The sequence below is a fragment of the Phodopus roborovskii genome, unplaced genomic scaffold, assembly GCF_943737965.1.
Source record: "Phodopus roborovskii unplaced genomic scaffold, PHOROB, whole genome shotgun sequence".
NCBI classification, from domain to species: Eukaryota; Metazoa; Chordata; class Mammalia; order Rodentia; family Cricetidae; genus Phodopus; species Phodopus roborovskii.
This window is the reverse complement of record NW_026126469.1, coordinates 28,408,931-28,428,741: the sequence shown is the minus strand read 5'-3', so window position 1 is coordinate 28,428,741 and position 19,811 is coordinate 28,408,931. Positions and strand designations below refer to the sequence as shown.

General features: G+C 39.9%; 1 protein-coding gene across 1 annotated transcript in view; it reads right to left on the bottom strand.

Annotated features, from left to right (window-relative positions):
• The window catches only part of Cfap44 (cilia and flagella associated protein 44), a 68,227-nt gene that overhangs the window by 26,363 nt on the left and 22,053 nt on the right, over positions 1 to 19,811 (bottom strand). Inside the window, exons 17-24 of the mRNA XM_051191526.1 lie at positions 15,933 to 16,078; positions 13,864 to 14,134; positions 12,629 to 12,684; positions 12,302 to 12,464; positions 10,605 to 10,735; positions 8,835 to 9,031; positions 6,241 to 6,415; positions 2,532 to 2,709 (exon numbers count right to left, since the gene is read on the bottom strand). Of these exons, the coding sequence (XP_051047483.1) occupies positions 2,532 to 2,709; positions 6,241 to 6,415; positions 8,835 to 9,031; positions 10,605 to 10,735; positions 12,302 to 12,464; positions 12,629 to 12,684; positions 13,864 to 14,134; positions 15,933 to 16,078 (1,317 nt within the window). The remainder of the gene's footprint in view (positions 1 to 2,531; positions 2,710 to 6,240; positions 6,416 to 8,834; positions 9,032 to 10,604; positions 10,736 to 12,301; positions 12,465 to 12,628; positions 12,685 to 13,863; positions 14,135 to 15,932; positions 16,079 to 19,811) is intronic.

Sequence of the window (19,811 nt, the reverse complement as noted above, 5' to 3'; positions counted from 1 at the left end):
ATCTCATCAGGATGAAAATCAATACTATTATGCCAGCTGAATTGATGGATATGTGATTAAAGAAAAAACAAAACACTAATCCTTCAATGATCTTAAATTGACCATGACAATAATTACTCATTGATTCTGAGCATTCCATTAACTGTATAAGGTTATTATCATATTGTTTTACTTGATATTAATACTGCTTCTCAGGTGAAATAATTCAGACTTAAGAGATTTCTTCGACCAGTAATTCTGAAATAGTTTCTACCCTCCTTGTGTGCAGAACAGTGGGCTCTAGGATGCTGCATGCTACTGTTCTATTGCAGTACATCTCAGTATGATATAGCTAAGTTTATTCTTCATGCCACAGCTGCCTATCTCTATGCAAACTGAATTTCAGGCCAAGTAGACTGGGTTAAACTTGTTGCCTGACATATGTGAGGCCCTGAGTTTGATTCCAAGCACTGCAAAAAAAAATTTTTTTTTAATGAGGAAAGGAAAGGAAGAATGAAGGAGAGAGATAAATTCTGGCTTGAATGACTAAAGTTAGTGGCTTAAAATATAGATTATGAGATATGAAAATGTAGGCATATAGGCAATAGCTAGTTAAGCAACTTCAGAACTTCAAATGGACTTAGAATAAAAATTGTGGCCAAGTGGTGGTGGCACACGTGTTTAATCCCTGTACTTGGGAGGTGGAGACAGGAGAATCTCATCTCTGTGAGTTCGAAGCCAGTCTGGTCTACAGAGTGAGTTCCAGGACAGCCAAGACTGTTACACAGAGAAACTCTATCTCAGTGTGTGTGTGGGGGGGGGGCAGGAAGAATGTGGTCAAGAGACAGGAAAGATGATCAGCAGCTAAGATCATTTGCTGCTCTTGCAGAGGGCCCAGGTTCAGTCCCCAGCACCTACATGGGGGCTCATAAACATCACTAACTCCAGTTCCAGGGGATCTGATACCCTCTTCTGGCTTCCACAGGCACTAGGCATGCATATGGTATACATACACAGGTGCATATGACATAAAAATAAATGATGTTTTTTTTAAAAAGAGTGCACAGAGATCTCTTTTAAAATGTGTGGTCAGGGCTGAAGAGATTGTTCAGCAGTTAAGAGCATGAGCTGCTCCTACAGAGGATCCGGATTTGATTCCCAGCAACCACATGGCAGCTCACAACAATCTGTCACTCCAGTTTCAGAGGATCCGATGCCCTTACTTGGCCTCTGTGGGCACCATGCACTCACATGGTACACAAATATACATGCAGGTAGAGCACCCTTACAACATAAAACAAACAATATGCTCATAATAATATATGTCTGTAAATAATAAATACTACTAAGTTGCCTTAGTCAAAAAAAAAAAAAAAAAAACCAAAAACCAAAAAGCTAGAAAAATAATCTAAATGATCACTAATAAGATGTCTGAAATGTTGACCAAAAGGATGAATCTATGATCTATGATCCTTCATTTGTGGATATTAGCTAGCATGCCAAGATATCTATTCACCACTGGCATAAATAACATCTTTTGTGAAAAAGAACATGACAAATCTTGTTCAGTATATTTTATCTCCATTTCTCAGAAACAGTTAAAACATTCAAGGACTGGAGAGATGGCCCAGAGATTAAGAGCACTGGCTGCTCTTCCTGATGTCCTGAGTTCAATTCCCAGACATCACATGGTGGCTCACAGACCATGTGTAATGAGATCTGGTGCCCTCTTCTGTCATGTAAGCATACATGCAGGCTGAACACTATATATAATAAATAAAAACAAGTAAATAAATCCTTTTTTAAAAAACATTCAAATATGCTACCAACAGATACAGAAGTGGCACATTTGTTGGCACCACACCTTGAGCTGTGTAGGTTGTACAACACAGTAGATGGCCAGCTAGCTAATTCTCCTTCAAAAAAAAAAAAAAAAAAGGTAGCTTGATGCTTTCTGAGCCTAGAGGTGTGAAGAATCAATCACCTCTGGGTTTAAATGGTGCCTGAAAAATTAAAATCCCTCAGAAAGGAAGAAACGAGTAAGGAAGGAAAAACAATAAGAAAAATGAGGATCAGAGTTCATATGATCAGTCACACTTTAAAAACTGGAGAGTTTTTAAGTTTCTGACAAAAGATGGAAGTGCTGTAAAGAACAGATTAGATGGTGACATCCTTCCTAACTGTCTAGTGGTCCCTGACATCCAGTAAACAAATCTACCAAGGATTTCACTGAATTTCAGAAGTTCAATGTTCATGAAACAGTACAGTACATTCCACCCCTCCAAAATGTATCAAGCTATATAATTAATGTGAAGGCTGGTTCTGCCATGTGAGCTTATACACTCATAGACAAATCTCCCGTTTCCTCTGGGTCCCTGTCTCATCGTTTATAAAAAAAGAAGGTATAATCTAGTTTCCTATAAAAATCATTTTCAACTCTGAATGTCTACGTTTATATACATTTCTGGACCAACGAACTAAGCAGATGGTTGAGCAGACTCTGGATAACAGCAGGGCACTTGTCATGGTCAGGGAGCCTGAGGGTTAGGTACCATTGAGTCAAGGTGCCCCAGTTCCTCTTCCTTCTTGGCGGCATTTATCCTCATGTGCTCGGGTATCTTGTAGTCTGGGGATGTCTTCAGATTGAAATCCCCCATGAATATTTGGGCTTCTCTGATGGCCTGAACGTCCTTGGGGTCTTCGTAGTCATCATCTGGCTTGCTCTTGTAACTGTCAGGAAAACAGGCAAGGTAGGCATGAATGAAATAATGAACTCCAAATGGGCACTTGATGCCTCCTCCCAGAGTCCCCTCAAAATTACTGCAGGGAGGCACAAAAGCCAATGATAACCATCAGAGATGTTGTAAATAGGATGCAAAACTATGAGCAAGCCAATTACATTGATGCAGTTTGGGAATGCATAGAAAAATCTATGGCACAGAATACCTCATTCTGGAGGATATCATTTGTATATCATTTTCTCAGTAGAGCCTCCAGGGAACAGGTGTAAAGAATGAAGTGGAATGCTAGGCACACTTGTAAAATTCGTTAATGGGCTGTAGATGGCTGCATCTCAGGTATCCCATCTCCATGCAAACCAATCAGTGGCAGCTTTCAGGCCAAGACAAAAACGGAGAATTGCTCTCTAAAGAAACCGAACTCCTGCTTAGGGAGTCTCAGGTATCACTGGCTATCCCTTGCAAGGTCTCTAATTGCGAATTTTCAACATCCCCCCACGATTCTTGAAAGTGGAGTATGCCAGCCCATACAGGCGTGTGTATTCTTGGCCTGCAGTCACACTTTCCTTGAAGACTAAAGCCCTTTGGGAACACACAGTGTGAGCTAGCAGAGGGAGCACATGTAATGCATGTATTCATAGACAACCATTCATTCATTCATTCACACATACACCAAAAAAAAAAAAAAAAAAAGACTTGTGTTTAAAGTGAAGAATGGCCACATACAGGGGAAAAAAAGAAGAGGAGGAGGGGGCAGAGAACACAAAATATGGCTATAACCATCCTAGTGACATAAGCAACTAGACATTTGAACCAAAGAATACGAAACAGCTACTTTGAGACATATAAACATCATCAAGAGACATAAATTATAGGCAATATGAAACCAATTCCTCAGAGAAATAAAACAAGTAATTTTAGCCTCTGATTTCAGCATGGAAGAAGTCACTAGATTACAGAGTTTGTAGGGTTAGAGTCCTACTGTCCCAAATGTAACCAGGAAGCTCACTAGTTGAGGACACAGAGGAGCCAAAGTAGATAGGTCCTTGGTGGAAAGAATATAGAGCCATATGAAGTAAGACTGTCAGAAATCTATGTCAAAATGAAACAGAAATGATGGGAGAAATCCCAAGAGATCATAGAAACATTTTATATTGAATGGCAATGAGAATACATGAAAACTTACAAAACATGATTAAGTTCATGCTTAGAGGGGAATTTAGACTTCACAGGCTAGAAAAGGAGAAAGGCATGAAATCAAAGCTGTTACACTCACTTTACAATGTAAGAAGGAAGAAAAATCCAATTAACACACACACAAAAGAAGGAAATCATTTTTAAAATCAGCAATGCAGGAAGTGGACAAATTTTTTAAGGCCTGTGAGCAAAAGTTAGTTTTTTTGAAAACATTAGTAAGATTAGTGAATGATAGGCTAGAATGGCCAAGAAAAATAAATTATTAACTGAACTAAATTCTCATGGACTAAAGGTAAGTGACTGAAACAAATACCAAGGAAGCCACCCCATAGTGAAAATCTAGGTAAAATGCATCAATTTCTTAAAAGACACACATTGAAAAAACTGATGCAAGAAGAAATTTAAAAATCTGAAAAGCACTGTCACAATAGTTGGAATTTGTGTTTGGAGTCATCTTCCAGAAACACTACAAAATCAGGTCGTTTACTTGTGACTTATATCAAGTGTATAGGAAAGTCGAAATAGCAAGCCTACCCAAACACCTTCAGAAAGGACAGTAGGAACAGACGCCTCTCACTTGTTTTTTGTAAAATCTATATTCCTTCCATAGACATCACGGCTTTCCCAGGGGCTCCAAAAAGAACAGCTTTCTCAGAAGGCCTTGATGGGGCTGGACTGAACAACCAGAGCTGGCAGAAGAGTCAGGATGGCATGTCCGGCTGTGTAAGAAGACATTCTCTCCTTTGCTTAGCACATACTCAACAATGAAAAAATCCCAGTTGCCAGGATCTCCTTGGGGTGGGGGGAAAGCTGTGTTCTCCAGAACCTTCTAGAGGTTCTTGCCAGCTTCAGGTCTCTGAATGAGAGAGGTGGGAGGAGAGAGGCAGGGGAGAGAGGGGAAGAGGGGGGGAGGATGAGAGAGAGAGAGAGTACAAAGGCTTGGGTGATGCCCAATAACCTACTGTATGAGAAATGCCAAATGGAGAGCTTCAATTGAAATGAAAGAGCAACAAAGAGAAATGTAATGCACAGAGAAGTATGGAATGCACTTGCAATGGTTAATATACATGGGTTTCAGTAGTATAGAATGTTTGTATTAGTAAACCTGTAATGATGAGGGATAAGTAATTTCTAAATTTCACTATGAAAACTGAAGCTGACTCTCAAAAATCATAACAGTTCAAAACAGTTTAAATACTATTCAAGTAGATTTAAATGGTGACAATAATAATACAAACCATGGGGGATTTAAGAGTATATTTTAGGTGGCTGGAGAGATAGTTATGAGTGCCTGCCACACGACCACAACTGGAAGAGTTCGTATCCCAGCACCCATGTGACCAGGCTGGTGTCCCACAGATGCCTGTGACTCTAGCTCCAAGGGATCCAACACTCTCTTAGGCTCCACAAGCACACAGGCACACACACTCACAGACATACACATCTAAATAAGTAAAACTTAAAAGTAGAGCTTTCATATGAAGTTGAACTTAACTTGTTGTGATATTAAAACCGATTGAATTAGTTCAATTAGTTCAAAAATGGGCAAGAAATTGAAGAGGTGTTTCTCCTCGGAGGACACACAAATACCCAATGGGCATGATTTTTAAAAGGCAAAGAAGTCACCGGGTGTGCAGGTTCACCCTTTGATCCCAACACTCAGAAGCAGAAGCAGGTGGATCTCTGTGAGTTTGAGGCCAGCCTGGTCCACATAGTGAGTTCCAAGAGAACCAGGGCTATGTAGAGAGAGTCTCAGAAAACAACAACAAAGTCCATCATTGCTAACCACTAGGAAAATATAAATCCAAGCCACAGCAAGATGTTCATTTCACATCCTTCAGGGTGACCTACAATCAAAACACCAGGCAGCTCAAGCACTGGAAAAGTGTGGAAATATGTGAGTTCTTGTGTAGTATCAGTTTAATGAAAGAATGGTACCGCCCTAATAGAACCCAGATGAAAAGTCCCTCAAGACATGAAACCTACAACTATTATATGACTCGCCAGCCTCATATCTGGATACAACTGACATCACATTCTCTATGATATTGGGACATAAAAGAATTTATGAATCTTTAAAAGACCTTCTGTCTGTATTAACAAAATAGACTTTTTGAAGCAGAAACTAAAGATTACAGGAGTGCCAGCAAAACGTAGGCACGGCCACTTCAGAGCGATGCCAACTGCTCCTTCACGTCTCTGTCCTGTTTGTAGTTTTTATTTACTATTTGAAAGTAACCAGCATGTCAACAGAGATAAAATGTATAAAGTGACATTTGTGGGCCATGGATTAGCAGGGTACGGGCACGGGTTAAGCATAACTTACAGCTCATCCCACTCCTTCTTGCGCTGCAGAATCTTAAGCTGGGCCCGTTCAGCTTTCTGTATAAGTTTCCTTGTTTTCTCAATTTGATTTCCTACCATAATTTCACTCAGGGTTCTAGGCCGATATTTCTTCCCTTTTTCTATGATTGATTCTTCTTGTAGGTTAGCACCTCCGCCTGTACAAAGAATCACTTTTTCAATACTTCTGAGAAAGAAAAATAACTCTCAAATGTTGTTTTCAACTTATACACACACAAAAAGATCAAGAGCAAATATGAAATCAACTCATCATGAATTCAGCCCCCTGGCCATAGATACTCCTTGACCTTTGACCCAGGGTCACATCCCGATAAAACCACTGCAAATTGAAAATGGCTGATTTTGCATTTATTATATCTAGCCCATAGACTGTCATCATACTCAGAATACCTGCATTATCTTACACAACAGCCAAGGCCTAGTCTACAGTAAGATGTTGAGTATCTCATGTAATTCTTAAAATACTGTCCTGACAGTGGAAAATAGAATGGCTGGGTGAAAAATGTTGAAGTTGAGTAACCATTACATTATCTACTATTCCTACTGTGAAAAGTCAGAATAGAGCTCTAAGTCACAAAGAGTACTCTTAAGCATTTTTATTTAAAAAGTTAGCCAATTTCAGTACAACTCCTAAGAGGGGGGTGAAAGACGGTGAGAGACAGCAATCAGGGAGTTTGCTCTGAGGCTGTGTCTCCTAAGAACGTCGGAAGCCACACCCATAGAGTCTCAGCATCATGACTGCCTACACAGGCTGAACAAGGATGACAGGCATGCTAAGTGAGTGGGGAAAACCACAAGCCCTCAAGTCTACATAGAAACTACAGGCCACTAAGGGTTGCTAAGAGTGAGAGAAATAGTCTTCCCCTGGGAAGAGCACACCAATTGGTTAGTCAGTACCAGAAGGTCAGTCCTGAAAACACACATACAAGTAACATTACACAGACTGAGGAGGTTGCAGCACTCATGTATATATGAACATATACACATACATGTACATACATGCATATGTGTATGTAACAACTGATGAACAAAGAGGCCACGAGCTTGAAAGTGAACAAGGAGGGGTATGTGGGAGGGTTTTGAGAGAGGAAAGGGAAGGGAGAAATGATGTAATTATAATTTCAAAAATAAAAGAAACTTTAAAATACATTTAAAAAATATCCTCTGGTTTTAATTTTTTAAAATATCAAATGTCAGCTGAGTAAATTTTAGAGTCAAATACAAAAAAAAAAAAAAAAAATGGCAAGATAAAACCAATGTCAACTACTTACAGAATGGCAAAAGTAATGACGGGCCACTGACAGGTTGACAAAACTGAAGAGGGGTGTCCGTGAGATCGCAGTCAGGACTGAGAGAGTCTTGATTTGACATAAAGTTTGAAGTACGACTGAGTGAAATGGTCTGTGGCTAATTAAACAGAGTGCTCTTTATTCAGGAGGGCACGGCCACTGTAGAATTCTCATGTTCTGGTAGGACAGCCCCATATGCAAACACATATGAGCAACACTAAAATGGACTTAGTACGTTATTTTTAAGACATGATTGGGTGAGGGATCGTTGTTCATTATAGTCATGTATGAAATTCTCAAGAATAAAAGAAGAAATAAAAATTAGTCAGAAGAACTTGGGAGGGAGGGAGAGGCAGAAGGAACAGGTGTCCAAGGCTAGCCTCAGCTACCAGTAAGTTAGAGGACAGTCGGAGCTACAAAATACCCTGTCTCAAAAAAAAAAAAAAAAAAAAAAAAAAAAAAAAAAAAGAAAAGAAAAGAAAAGAGAAAAGAAAAGTCGGGCTGGAGAGAAGGCTCAGTGGTTAAGAGCCTTCCAGGGGTCCAGAGGTCCTAAGTTCAATTCCCAGCAACCACATGGTGCCTCACTGAGATCTGGTGTCCTCTTCTGGCCTTCAGGAAAAACATGCATACAGAATACTGTATGCCAATAAATAAATAAATATTTTCTTAAAAAGCCGGGTGTTGGTGGCACAGGCCTTTAATCCCAGCTCTCAGTAGGTAGAGGCAGTCGGATCTCTGTGAGTTCAAGGCCAGTCTGGTCTACAGTTCGAGTTCTAGGACAGGCTCCAAAGCAATACAGAGAAACCCTGTCTCAAAAAAAGAAGTCAAAACAAACATTGATTTTTTTTTTTTTTTTTGCTCTACATTTTTGGGGTGGTGGGAACCAGGAATATGGGGGAAGGAGGACAGACTCTGGGGAAATCTACATTTGAGGCTACTTGGGTATCTGAAGCAAGAAAGCTGCCTTATCCCACGTTCTCAATCCACGGTCAGAGTAACACCGCCAAGGGTGAATTGCTTTAGCAGCGCGTACACAGTAACAAAAGCAAGCACTGCGCATGGGTGGAGGGCTACTGTAGCTAGTCTCAGCTGTGCTATTGCACCCTGACTTGCAAGATTACATTTTGCAAGGCAGAAGATCATAGAGTGAAGACAAATTGAGCACAAGTCACCAATGCAAGATCAAAGTCCCTTCCTATGAAAAGTAAAGTCTGTTTTGAAATCTTTGCAATATGGATTTAAAGCCTCTTGTCATCCGGACACCCACTTGTATCTTTAAGGCTCTCCTTCCTTCCGGGACCTTCCTTTTCAAACCTCTCCATTTTGCTCGCTCTTCTCTCCGACTGACTTGGTCGTTTTAATTTGGAATACTTTGACGGCTTCACCAGTCTATAGGATGCTATCTGGTGGTCACTCTGGATGGCATACACCACAACAATATCACTTTCCAGTGGATCGCGAAATCTGAAAAAGAAACGAAAACAGAACAGGTATTTTCACTAGTTATTATTTTGATCATTTTGCCATGATCACATATTACACCAATATGTTTATGCAGTGCTCAAAATTTAACCATATCTATGCCATTAGGGTGCTATGAAAGTTGGACTGGGCTTGATTAAAGCACAAATAAAAAATACTTCTAGAGAAAGTACTAAACATTCCATAATTAAACAATAAGACATCAAGTTTTGCTAATCTGTGGTAAATAAAAATTTATAGTTAAGTTCCAACTGGCTGGAAAGCAGATCATAACAAACTGAATATCTATAATTACTGCTGTATGCATTCTGCATAACAAATTGTATTATTATGTAGGAATTAATTTTATAGGAATATATAAATTGTATAAAATGTAAATATCTGTGTGCTAGTGAGAGATTTCTAACCTAAAAAGCAGGGGAAAACTAACATTTATTTATCAAAGTTGTGATAAATTTTTACTTCGCTGAGATATTTCAAACACATTTTGTTTCCTTAAATCCTATGGTGTTGTATGCTCATATGCACATGCTAAAGAGATTTGTTTGTACATAATTTCTATGAAATGAGCAGACTATGGGAAGCTGACAATAAGGGTAGTTCTCAAATGCCTGTCAACAGAATGGCTGAAGTTTGAGGCCAGAGCGTGGCTAAAAATACTTGCTATTCTTACAGAGACCTGGAGCTGAGCTCTCAACACCCATGTTGGGCAGCTCACAAACTCTCATAGCTACCAACTGCACTGGATTCAGTGCCCTCGACTGGTCTACACACACACACACACACACACACACACACACACACACACACTGAAATTAAAATAAATCTATAAGAAGAAAGACAGCTACATGAACATTATTGTGGATAATCTTAGACATAAATGCATGAAAGAATCTAGGTGCAAAGATCATACTTAGCACTGCATTTATATGGAGTTCACAGATAAAAGTGACTTATGGCAATAAAAATTCTTTATCAGAGATAAGGTATTAGCTGAAAGGAGCCATGAGGGGCCTGGAGTGATAAAAATGTTCCCTATCTCAAAGGGAATCATGTGTGTGTGTGTGTGTGTGTGTGTGTTAAAGAAAGTATTAGGCTGTTCAATTAAGATGCATGTGCTTCACTATCTATAAATCAAATTTCAATAAAAAAAGCAAAAGAGCTGTTTCTTCTGGGAAGCTGAACTGGCACTTGGAGGCGATCACACAGGAGTGTGCTATCTTTTACTCTAAGTCTTCTAGCCATGTTTGAGTTCTGATTTTAAAACATGTATGCTTTCATGTTCATGGTTTAACTTGTCATAAAACAAATACTTTATCAAAATAGAAACTAGTATTTATTATGTAAATTTTAAAAATATAATTGTCCCCCAAATTCCCAACATGTAACTCGAATGAGTGAGCATTCAGCCCAGGAAACCCCAGCCACCACAGGAAGGCTGCTTGTGGTGTCCACTTGCTCACTGGGTACTTCGTAAGACAGTTCGCCTAGGCACCTCGCAGGCATCTATTCAAAAGTGTGCTTTGTAAAATCTTAACTTGCAGGAAAGACATACCTGTTCTGGAGCTTCTTCAGGCCCAGTTCATATTTCTGCTTTTCCCAAGCTAGTTCCTTCTCCACTTCCTGAATTTTGGAAATTGTTGTCTTATTGATTTCAGCATGAATTGTGGCATCGATATTGAAATCCTGAAGAGAAGTTGATTGTTTATCCAAAAGGCCCTTCCTTTGTTTTTAAATTTGTGTGTGTGTGTGTGTGTGTGTGTGTGTGTACATGTACCTACATGTATCTGTGAAAGCCAGGTGTCATTCCAGAAAAGTTATCCACTTTATTTCTTGAGACAGTCTCTCACTGGGACTTGGAGCTTGCCAGTGAGGCTAGGCTGATCACGCAGCAAGCCCCAGGTGGGTGTGTCCATCTCTATCCACCAAGTGCTGGCAATTATAAACTTGCTCCACCATGCCTGTTTTTTTTTTTTTTTTTTTTTTTTTTTTTTTGTTTTTTTTTTTTTTTGAGACTATTGGGGCTTGAACTCAAATTCTTGTATTGACTAAGACATCTCTTTAGCCTCTTTGTTAGACTCTCAATAATCATTCTATTTAGGAAATAGTTAAGAAAATAAAAGGGGCTGGAGAGATTGCTCAGTGGTTAAGAGCGCTTGCTGCTCTTGCAGAGAACCTGGATTTGGTTCCTAGCACCCACATTTTAACTCACAAGCATCTGTAACTTCAGTTCTAGGGAGCTGAAACCCTCTTATGGCCTCCATGGACACTAGGCATGCACACATTGCACATATATACATGCAAGCCAACACTTGCATGTAATATACAATAGATAAAACTTTCAAAGAATGAAAAAAACATAGCCCAATTATCAGCAGGTATATTGAGTTTTACAGGACAGTCACAAAAGAAATAATGAATATAAAATTGGCTTGAACACTTCTGTGTTTGTTCTTGTAGCTAAGTTAAACTGTGTTAAACTGTTGTCTTTTAGATGCTTTGTGACTTGGCCCAGGCACTGCTTTCCCATAGAGTTAATGAATTATTAAAAAATGAAATGATGGAATCAAACTCTACCTGTACCTTCACAAAAGATAAGTCAGGTTCCAACCTGTGTTTTTGTTTTATCTTATTACTGAATAATAATTTAAAAAAAGTACATCACAGAGGTAGCCAAGTCCAGCAATCAACTTTGTGTTGAAGAGGTGCATTGGCTTCCATCCCAACTGTGTCAAGTGTTACAGCTCTTGAGGTGATGCAAATACATTGACTGGCCAGGCAAGAGAAGACTTAATGACAATGTCCCAATTTCTTTCCTGTCTCTTTGACAAACACCACAACCAAAAGCAACTTGGGGGAGGAACAGGATTATTTGGGTTACACTTCCATGTCACAGGTCACAGGTTCTTAGTCAGGGCAGGAACTTAAGCAGGAGGCAAAGCAGGACACAGGGGAATGTTGATTACTGCTGGCTCTTTACCTCACACTCAGCCAGCTTTCTCACATAGCCTAAGGGATGGTGGTGCCTGGCTACAGTGGGCGGGGTTCTCTTACATCAATCTACATCAAGACAATGAATGCCGCCCGCGACACATGTATCACAAACCAGTCTGATCTGGGAAATTCCTCAGGTAACTCTGGGCTGTGTTTAGTTGACAATGAAAGCTAGCTAGGACAAAGGATTTCTCTGCATTCGTTGTTACCAACAAAATAGTCCTAACCCAGAAATAAAAACCAATCATTCAGACTCACTGTCCGCTGAAACTGCATATGCACCGGTAATTCTTTATTCATTTCTAACAGTTTCCAAAATTCATTCCTCAAAGCTTTGATTTGCTCTCTCTTCGCGGCTTTTATTTCTTCTACTTCCTTCATTAGCTTGTCATACTCCCTTTTCCTCCTGGCGTTCTCAATACTGAAAGCAAAAATGTAAAGCAACAAGCATCTCAGTGACAGAAAAGGTGTAAGAGACAATTAGCACTCAATAACTTGGAAGTGCATTTGCCTTGGTCAGCTGCTGTAACATGTCAGTTTGCTAAAATCCCAGCCCTGATCAGTAGTTATCAAAATGTTTCAAACCTGTAGGCTTTGGGATCTTCAATGTCTTCTGGAACGGGCTCTGATTCAATCCCAAACTGTAAGGAGAGGCAAAACATCAGCTCGCAACAACTGTGATTAGGTCACCTACACAAAACCTGCACAAGGCCAAGCCAGTCAAAATTCCATCCTGGATGGAGGGGGGGGTCCCCAAGGCCTCGCCCTTGGCAGAGAGGTACTGGCAATGCCTGGCTGCCATGAGGGAAGGGGAGACTCACTCTCCTTTGTGAAATTGGTTGCCCAGTCCCCACATCCATGTAGATATGGGCAGCACCAGGTGGATTTAGGAGTTGACTGATAACAATATTTGTTTTAAAAGGACATGATGTGGGAAGGGGGTAGAGTGGAGGACAATGGGGGAGTTTCAGGGAGGTAGTAGTGAATGGATATGAACAGATACATTATAGAAGTGCATGAAGGTTTCAAAGAACACTTAAATCTTTCAAAAAGAAATCCTGAAATGACACGTTCTAGGTATATGAATAAACTGGAAACAGTCTTCTCAGGAAGTAGAGCCTGGTTAAAAATCATATCTCACTAATGACTGGATAGAGTGGTTTAGGCTTGTTACCTGCTTTCTAGAAGCAAAGATAAATCTTCAGGAGGTAAATGTAACACACCCAGAATCACATAAAATGTCTAGGGCTCAATAAAGGAAAAATACCTAGGCATGCAAGAAGGACAAGATTTGATTGAAAAAAAATTCAGGAGACCAATGAAACAGAATGACAAAAGATATCATAGGGAAGTTTTAAAAATCGACTCCAGGACAACTCTAATTAATATGCTAAAGAAAGTTGACGGCACTATTGAAAATTCTAGAAGTGTATCAGAGTATATTAAGAAGTAAATAATGGAAAAAGAAACTACAGACCTGAGAAATATTGCCTTATTTTGAAGAAAACAAGAAAAAAGAAACATTGGCTAAGAGAGTGTTTGATAAAGAAAACGTGATGCAGTAGGAAGCTGTATAACTTTAATAATAATAATAATTCAGTACCATTAATATTTGATACAGAAACAACAGTAACACTGTGGGAATACTAGATTATAAAGTATAAGTTACAGATATTATAGATTATTGCCAATAAGATTATATTATAATGTTAATATGTCTAAATTATTTTCAATATTTAAAGACTTTAACACCACATCATCACTTTATTTTAAAGTCCACTATTATTACTAGTTAATTAATTGGTTAACTGTTTACGTACCCTGGGAGGTGGCACTTTGGCTTTGGTCTGTTTTTCAACCATAAATTGAGAAAAAATGTTGAACACAAAGATATTACCATCTGCCCCAGCAGTGACCAAGTACTGGCTATCAAAACTGACAGAGATGCTTTTAATACATCCATAATCATTGTCATGCACGTTGAAATGCCAGTAGTCATGCAAACTGGTCAAGAAGGGGTCACTCTGTCTGAGGACATACACTCGAATTGCTCCGTTTCTCATTCCACAGAACATCATCATCTGGTTAGAACTATGAGACAAAAAAATGTATATAAACTGGGAAATAATCTTTAATTATTTACCTATTTATGTAGGGAGCAGAGGGAACCCTGAATAAGTGAGGTCCTGAGATAATGTGTATTTGGCATGGCCTGATGAGGACCACAAGGCCAACTGAAGCATGGGAAATTGGCAAAGCCCTTATCCACACTGACCAGGCTCAAGATGAATGACAAAGCTTTCTTTGGGGTTTGAGGATGAGAATGTATGAGGAACTGATCCGTGTGTTCAAAACACTAGTCCCGTGGCTTCTTTCCCCCAGGTGTTTATAGCTAGAGGCTGCTAGCCAGTAGAGACCTCCTACCAAGGTGAGCCAAGCCCTATTTCAGTGTTATACCTAGTAAACATGCTGATGCCCCCAGTCTGCAGGGTAGTGGTAGCATTAGATAACCCCTCCTGACTCCATCTTCAGGGTATGTGTATCTATGTGTCTGTCCTTTCTTCATTCCTTTGCCATCTCCTACCAGGGTTTTAAGACTCAAGCCAGACAGGACACAGCATATTTAGACAGTTTGTGAAGGTCAGAGAACAACTAGTGGGAGTTGATTTTCTCTTCACTAATGTGGGTCCCATGGATTAGACTCTGCTCATCAAGCTTGGCCTGTGGTACCTTTAGCACTGAGCCATACCACCAGCCAAATAATGTTTAATTTTAAATGCTAAGAACTAAGTTGTGTGCCATCAAATGCAATTGCTTAAATCCAATACCCCAGAGTGTAACTATATTGCAAGTTAAGGACTTTTAAAGAGGTAATTAAGCATAAGAATAAATCCTAATCCAGTCTGGCTGGTGTCCTTGTAAACAACGTCACAGAGTGACACTAGGGATACCTTGCACATAGGAAAGACAGGATGAGGGCACAGAAACATGACAGATACGAGAAAGCCACAGACAGACTTCATGAGAAACTGCATTTGTCAATACCTTGAACTTCGAGCTCAAGTCTCCAGACTATGAGAATATAAGTTTCTGCTGTAAACCACATATTATGAGGTGGTTCCGTCACAGTAGCTGTACTGAGCTAACAAGAAAAGATAGGGAGGGAGAGCCGATCTGAACATTGGAGCTAGTCTCCAGTCCTCAAAACAATGACTGGCATTTGTGCTTAGTTCTTGATTATTAAATGGAGAGCAGTCCAATTTATCATTGCTTCAGAATCATTGTAAACCTGGTCCTTTGTTTGCTTACCACACAATCACGTCTTTGTACATAAATGGACATAGATCCATGTGATAAACAGGTACTGTGATACAATATTCAGCACAAACAAAACCTGTAGGGTTTAAATACAATTTCAAGACTAGGCTAGCTTTAACTCTATTTGCTCATTCGATTAACTTAACCAGGTACCATGTGTGTTTCCCTTCACGTGAACAGATCTTTAAAAAGTGACAATTCCATTTACGATGGTTCCTGTTGTCTGCTTGAAAGAATGCCTGAAAGGGATTATCTTTATTATTGTAATTGCTAAGGGGAAAACTCCGCTTAATTATGGGTTAGGCCATTGCCATGGCAGGGGATTCTGGAGTGTATGAGGAAAGTAGGCTGAACACAAGTTTATATACATGGCTCTCTCCTTCTGACCTGAGGCATAATGTGATCCTGCTGTCTGATGTCCCAGCCTTGATGGACTGTACCTCGGATGGGACCTAAAATCGATCCTTTCTCCTGTGGTGTTTTGTCTGGGTGTGTTACAGCAGCAGGAAAAGAAACCAAGACATCCAGGATCCACAAAGACACTAAAATCCTTTTTTAAAGTTCTCTTCACCTGAAAGTGAATGTTTGGATGGGGTTGTCCTCTGTGTCCTCAAGAACACGGAAATCAAATGGTTCATCTTCCTGTTCTTGGAAGTCACTGGCACTGGAAAGTGGGGGAAACTGACAGTGATATAGAAAACCAGAATCATAGCTGCCCTGGAAGATAGAAAGCACAAAGGTTGTTTGTGAACATGGTACACAGCCAATTCCCTGAGGAGTTTAAGATCATTTCCAATTTAAAACACAAAACAATGCTGTAACACGTCCTCTGCTACATGATTTGGATGGTTAAAGGCAGGTATTATTTCTGTAAGTGTCCCCATATCCCACTAATATGTAATTATGGTGATAATTAATTTCTACTCAGAAGTCAGCATGTGAGAGATTTCACCTGTGAGTATCTAATGAACTGTATTTTATGACTTGAAATGGTATTCTGCATAAACAGTATTTAAAAACAATAGGCTTTGTAGATCAGTTTGGGGTAACATTAAGCACTACTAATTTTCCAGGAAAGACAATTTAGGGAAATATATATCTCACTACATAAGGAGAAGACTACTAAGCATTTGTAGCATTGACACAGTTTTAACCTGTCTTCTTTCTCTATATGGATGGGACCTTTAATAAAGGAAGTGAATGAAATGCTCTGGGCATCAATGTATGAGATAAATGAGTAAATAACAAGGAAAACGTAACAAAATGATCAGTCTGAAAAATAAGGAGGCTAAGTTTTCACTCTGGCCAGTGGCAGACAGAATTGTTTCAGCTACTCTTGCCCACTGGGGATAACCAGAAAAACAAAAACAAAAACCACACACACAACCCATGTTTGAAAGCACTGGGAGCCACCAGCTGTAAGGCCTAAACTGGAAAGAAACTCAAGAGTAAGCCAGGCTGTGCTGTTTTTCTGCCTGAAGAGATCAAGTGGGAGATCAGAGGCAAAGAAGCTGAACAGATCTACCTACGGTTTCTTGGGCATATTGCAAGGCCAGCTCTTTCCATTTCAAAGAGAAGGGGGTGTTATAAATATACTTTCCACTGGACTCCATTAAAATCCCAGAGTGCCACTGATATGGGGATGATAGAGATGGTGTCAGGGGTGGGAACTGTTGTTAATTTGCTACATGGTCAAGTTGTCAAACTGCTTTCTAGATATTTGTTTATGCCCAGAGGTTTGAACTACTTTCTGCTTTGCTCAGAGAAGCTGTTTTTGCAATGGGTAGTAGGTGTGCTCAAATAATTATGTATGTTCAAATGTGGATAACTCATCTATAGCAACCTCCTGTAGATCCAAGGTTCAGTGAACATTGAGGAAGAAGAGGCAGAGACAATGTAAGAGCTGGAAGATAAGGGGAGTTGTGAAATGTTGACTTCTGGAAATGACATCAGCTCACAGAAACTGTGTTTAAGTCACCTACACAAAACCTGCACAAGGCCAAGCCAGTCAAAATTCCATCATGGATGGAAGAGGGGTCCCCAAGGCCTCACCCTTGGCAGAGGAGCTTTTGGCAATATCTGGTTGCTGGGGAATGGAGACTTTGTCGGTAGGTTCATGTTAAGTTGCTCATGGGTCCATGTCCATGTCCATGTGGAAATGGGCAGCACTAGATGGATTTAGGGTTTATCAATAACAATTTTTTTTTTTTAAAAAAAAGGACATGACATGGGAAGGGAGATAAGGTAGAAGGCATCCCGCTGTGGCCTTTGACTGGTGGTGTGGAGTGTCTTTCCATGTGGTCCTTGGACATTTGTACTTTTTTCTTTGGAGAATAATCTATTAAAGTCTTTCCCCTATGTTTGAAATAGTTTTAGCAGGAGTTGCTACTAGCTTGTAATTCTCATTGTGTTTAGTTTCTGTTATGTCATGCTATCAAATTTTTGATTCCTTTTATTTTCTTGTGCTTATATAATTTATATGTGCACGTGTGGGTGTCTGCAAGAATGTATTCCCCATGTGTGCAAGTACCTGAGGAACATATCATTCCAGGTTTTCTTTTAAAAATTTAAGTTATTCTTTGAAAACTTCATGCATTTATATAGTGTATTCTGTTCATATCCATTCACTACTACCTCCCTGAAACTTCTCCACTCTCTCTCTCTCTCTCTCTCTCTCTCTCTCTCTCTCTCTCTCTCTCTCTCTCTCTGTGTGTGTGTGTGTGTGTGTGTGTGTGTGTGTGTGTGTGTGTGTGTGTGTGTGTGATTCTGGAAGCCAAGAGAAGGTGGGAATGCAGCTTGGTGGTAGAGGGTATATCTAGCATGCATGAGGCTCTGGGTTCAATCCCAGCACCACAAAATAACAATGGTGGCCATGATGATGTATTGGAAGCCAGGTCAAGAAAGCAAAGCATTTTAAGGAGGAGGAAGAGTCAACAGGTGAACAGATCAAATGCACAGAGAAGTGACCACTGAGCCTGACAATGGAGAAGTCATTGGAGAAATGAAGAGATGGTGATAAAACCCCAAATGGAATTGGCTGAAGATCAATTAAGAGGGGAAGAACACTCGATGGCTGCAGACAATGTTTTCAGGGTTTCCTCTAAAGGAACAGTGGAGGAGGGCTCAGAAATCACAGGAACTTCCTGTGCTGGTGGTTATGAATTGAGTTTTAAAAGATGGGAGGCGATAATACATATTAAGTAGTTTGTTTCAGAAGCAAAATCACATTGTGGGGGAGGGGGCAGCGGGAGGAGGGGTGGAAGGGAGAACTTTGGTTGGAATGTAAAATTAAATTTAAAACTGAGTTTAATTAATAAATTTAAAAGAACGAAAACTTCCCCCTCACCCCACAAAAAAAAAAAAAAAAAAAAAAAAAGAAAGAAAGAAAGAAAGAAAGAAAGAAAGAAAAAAGTCACATAGAGCTTGAAAGAGAAGGAACAGCCCCAAGAGGCCTTTTGGAATACTGCTGCCCTGGGCAAACTGCTAAGCAACAGGCAAAGCAGAGCACAGATAGACCTCTGCAGGGTTCTAGAGATGGGAAAAGATGGGGAAATTCCATCTGACTGCCTTTATTTTCTCTGTGAAATATGAGTGTCTGGAGAGATGGGCAAGTTGCAAAATGTGTGTGGGGAGAGGAAATTGAAATAATAATCTATAAAATAAACATAACTGGGCAGAAGAATTGACCAACAATATGAGGCCTGATTTAAAGACGGGAGACATGACTTCCCAATTCAGCCAGCTTTTCTAAGGCATCTGCTTGGCTATGGGTAGAGCAGTACGTGGCTGGATCAAGCAAGGTGAACGCTACCTCTGTGATCTGCGCTTCATCTCATGATGGGGCATAGAGCCTCAGAGCATGGACTATGGACCCAGCTTGTCGGAGATGCTAGATCCACTTTGTATTGCTTAATTGAAGTTGGGGATTTCAGTTAAGAGCTCCATGCCTAGGTTTTAAGAGGCTAGGACCAAGTATGAATTAGTAATAATCTTCCCATATAATCTGGGAGGAGAAAAGCATGAACGTGTGGGGGGAGGGGCACGCGCAAGTGCATTCAGAAGTGAAAACTGTAATATCTATAGTGAAGAAAATCTTGTTTTGCAATATATTGAGAAAATGCTTCATGGTAAGACTATTTGGTATGTAAGTGTAGGACATACAACCTTCCATACACATTGTGACACTGCCTTATATCAATCTTTGTAACATCCATTATTCTTCCTTATTGTGTTTGGAGTGGAATGAGGCCACTTGAAAACGCACAGATTCCTAGTCTCTCCTAGGCCACACAGCATAGATTAGGTGTTAGCAGAGTGACATTGCACAGTCCTGCCACAAAAGCTGTTGTTTTCAAACAAAAAAATGAAAACAACAACAAAAACCAGATTCGGGTAGAGGGCCCCTTTAACCTTTGACTATCTGCTCTTAAATTTTCCCCCACTTTGGTAT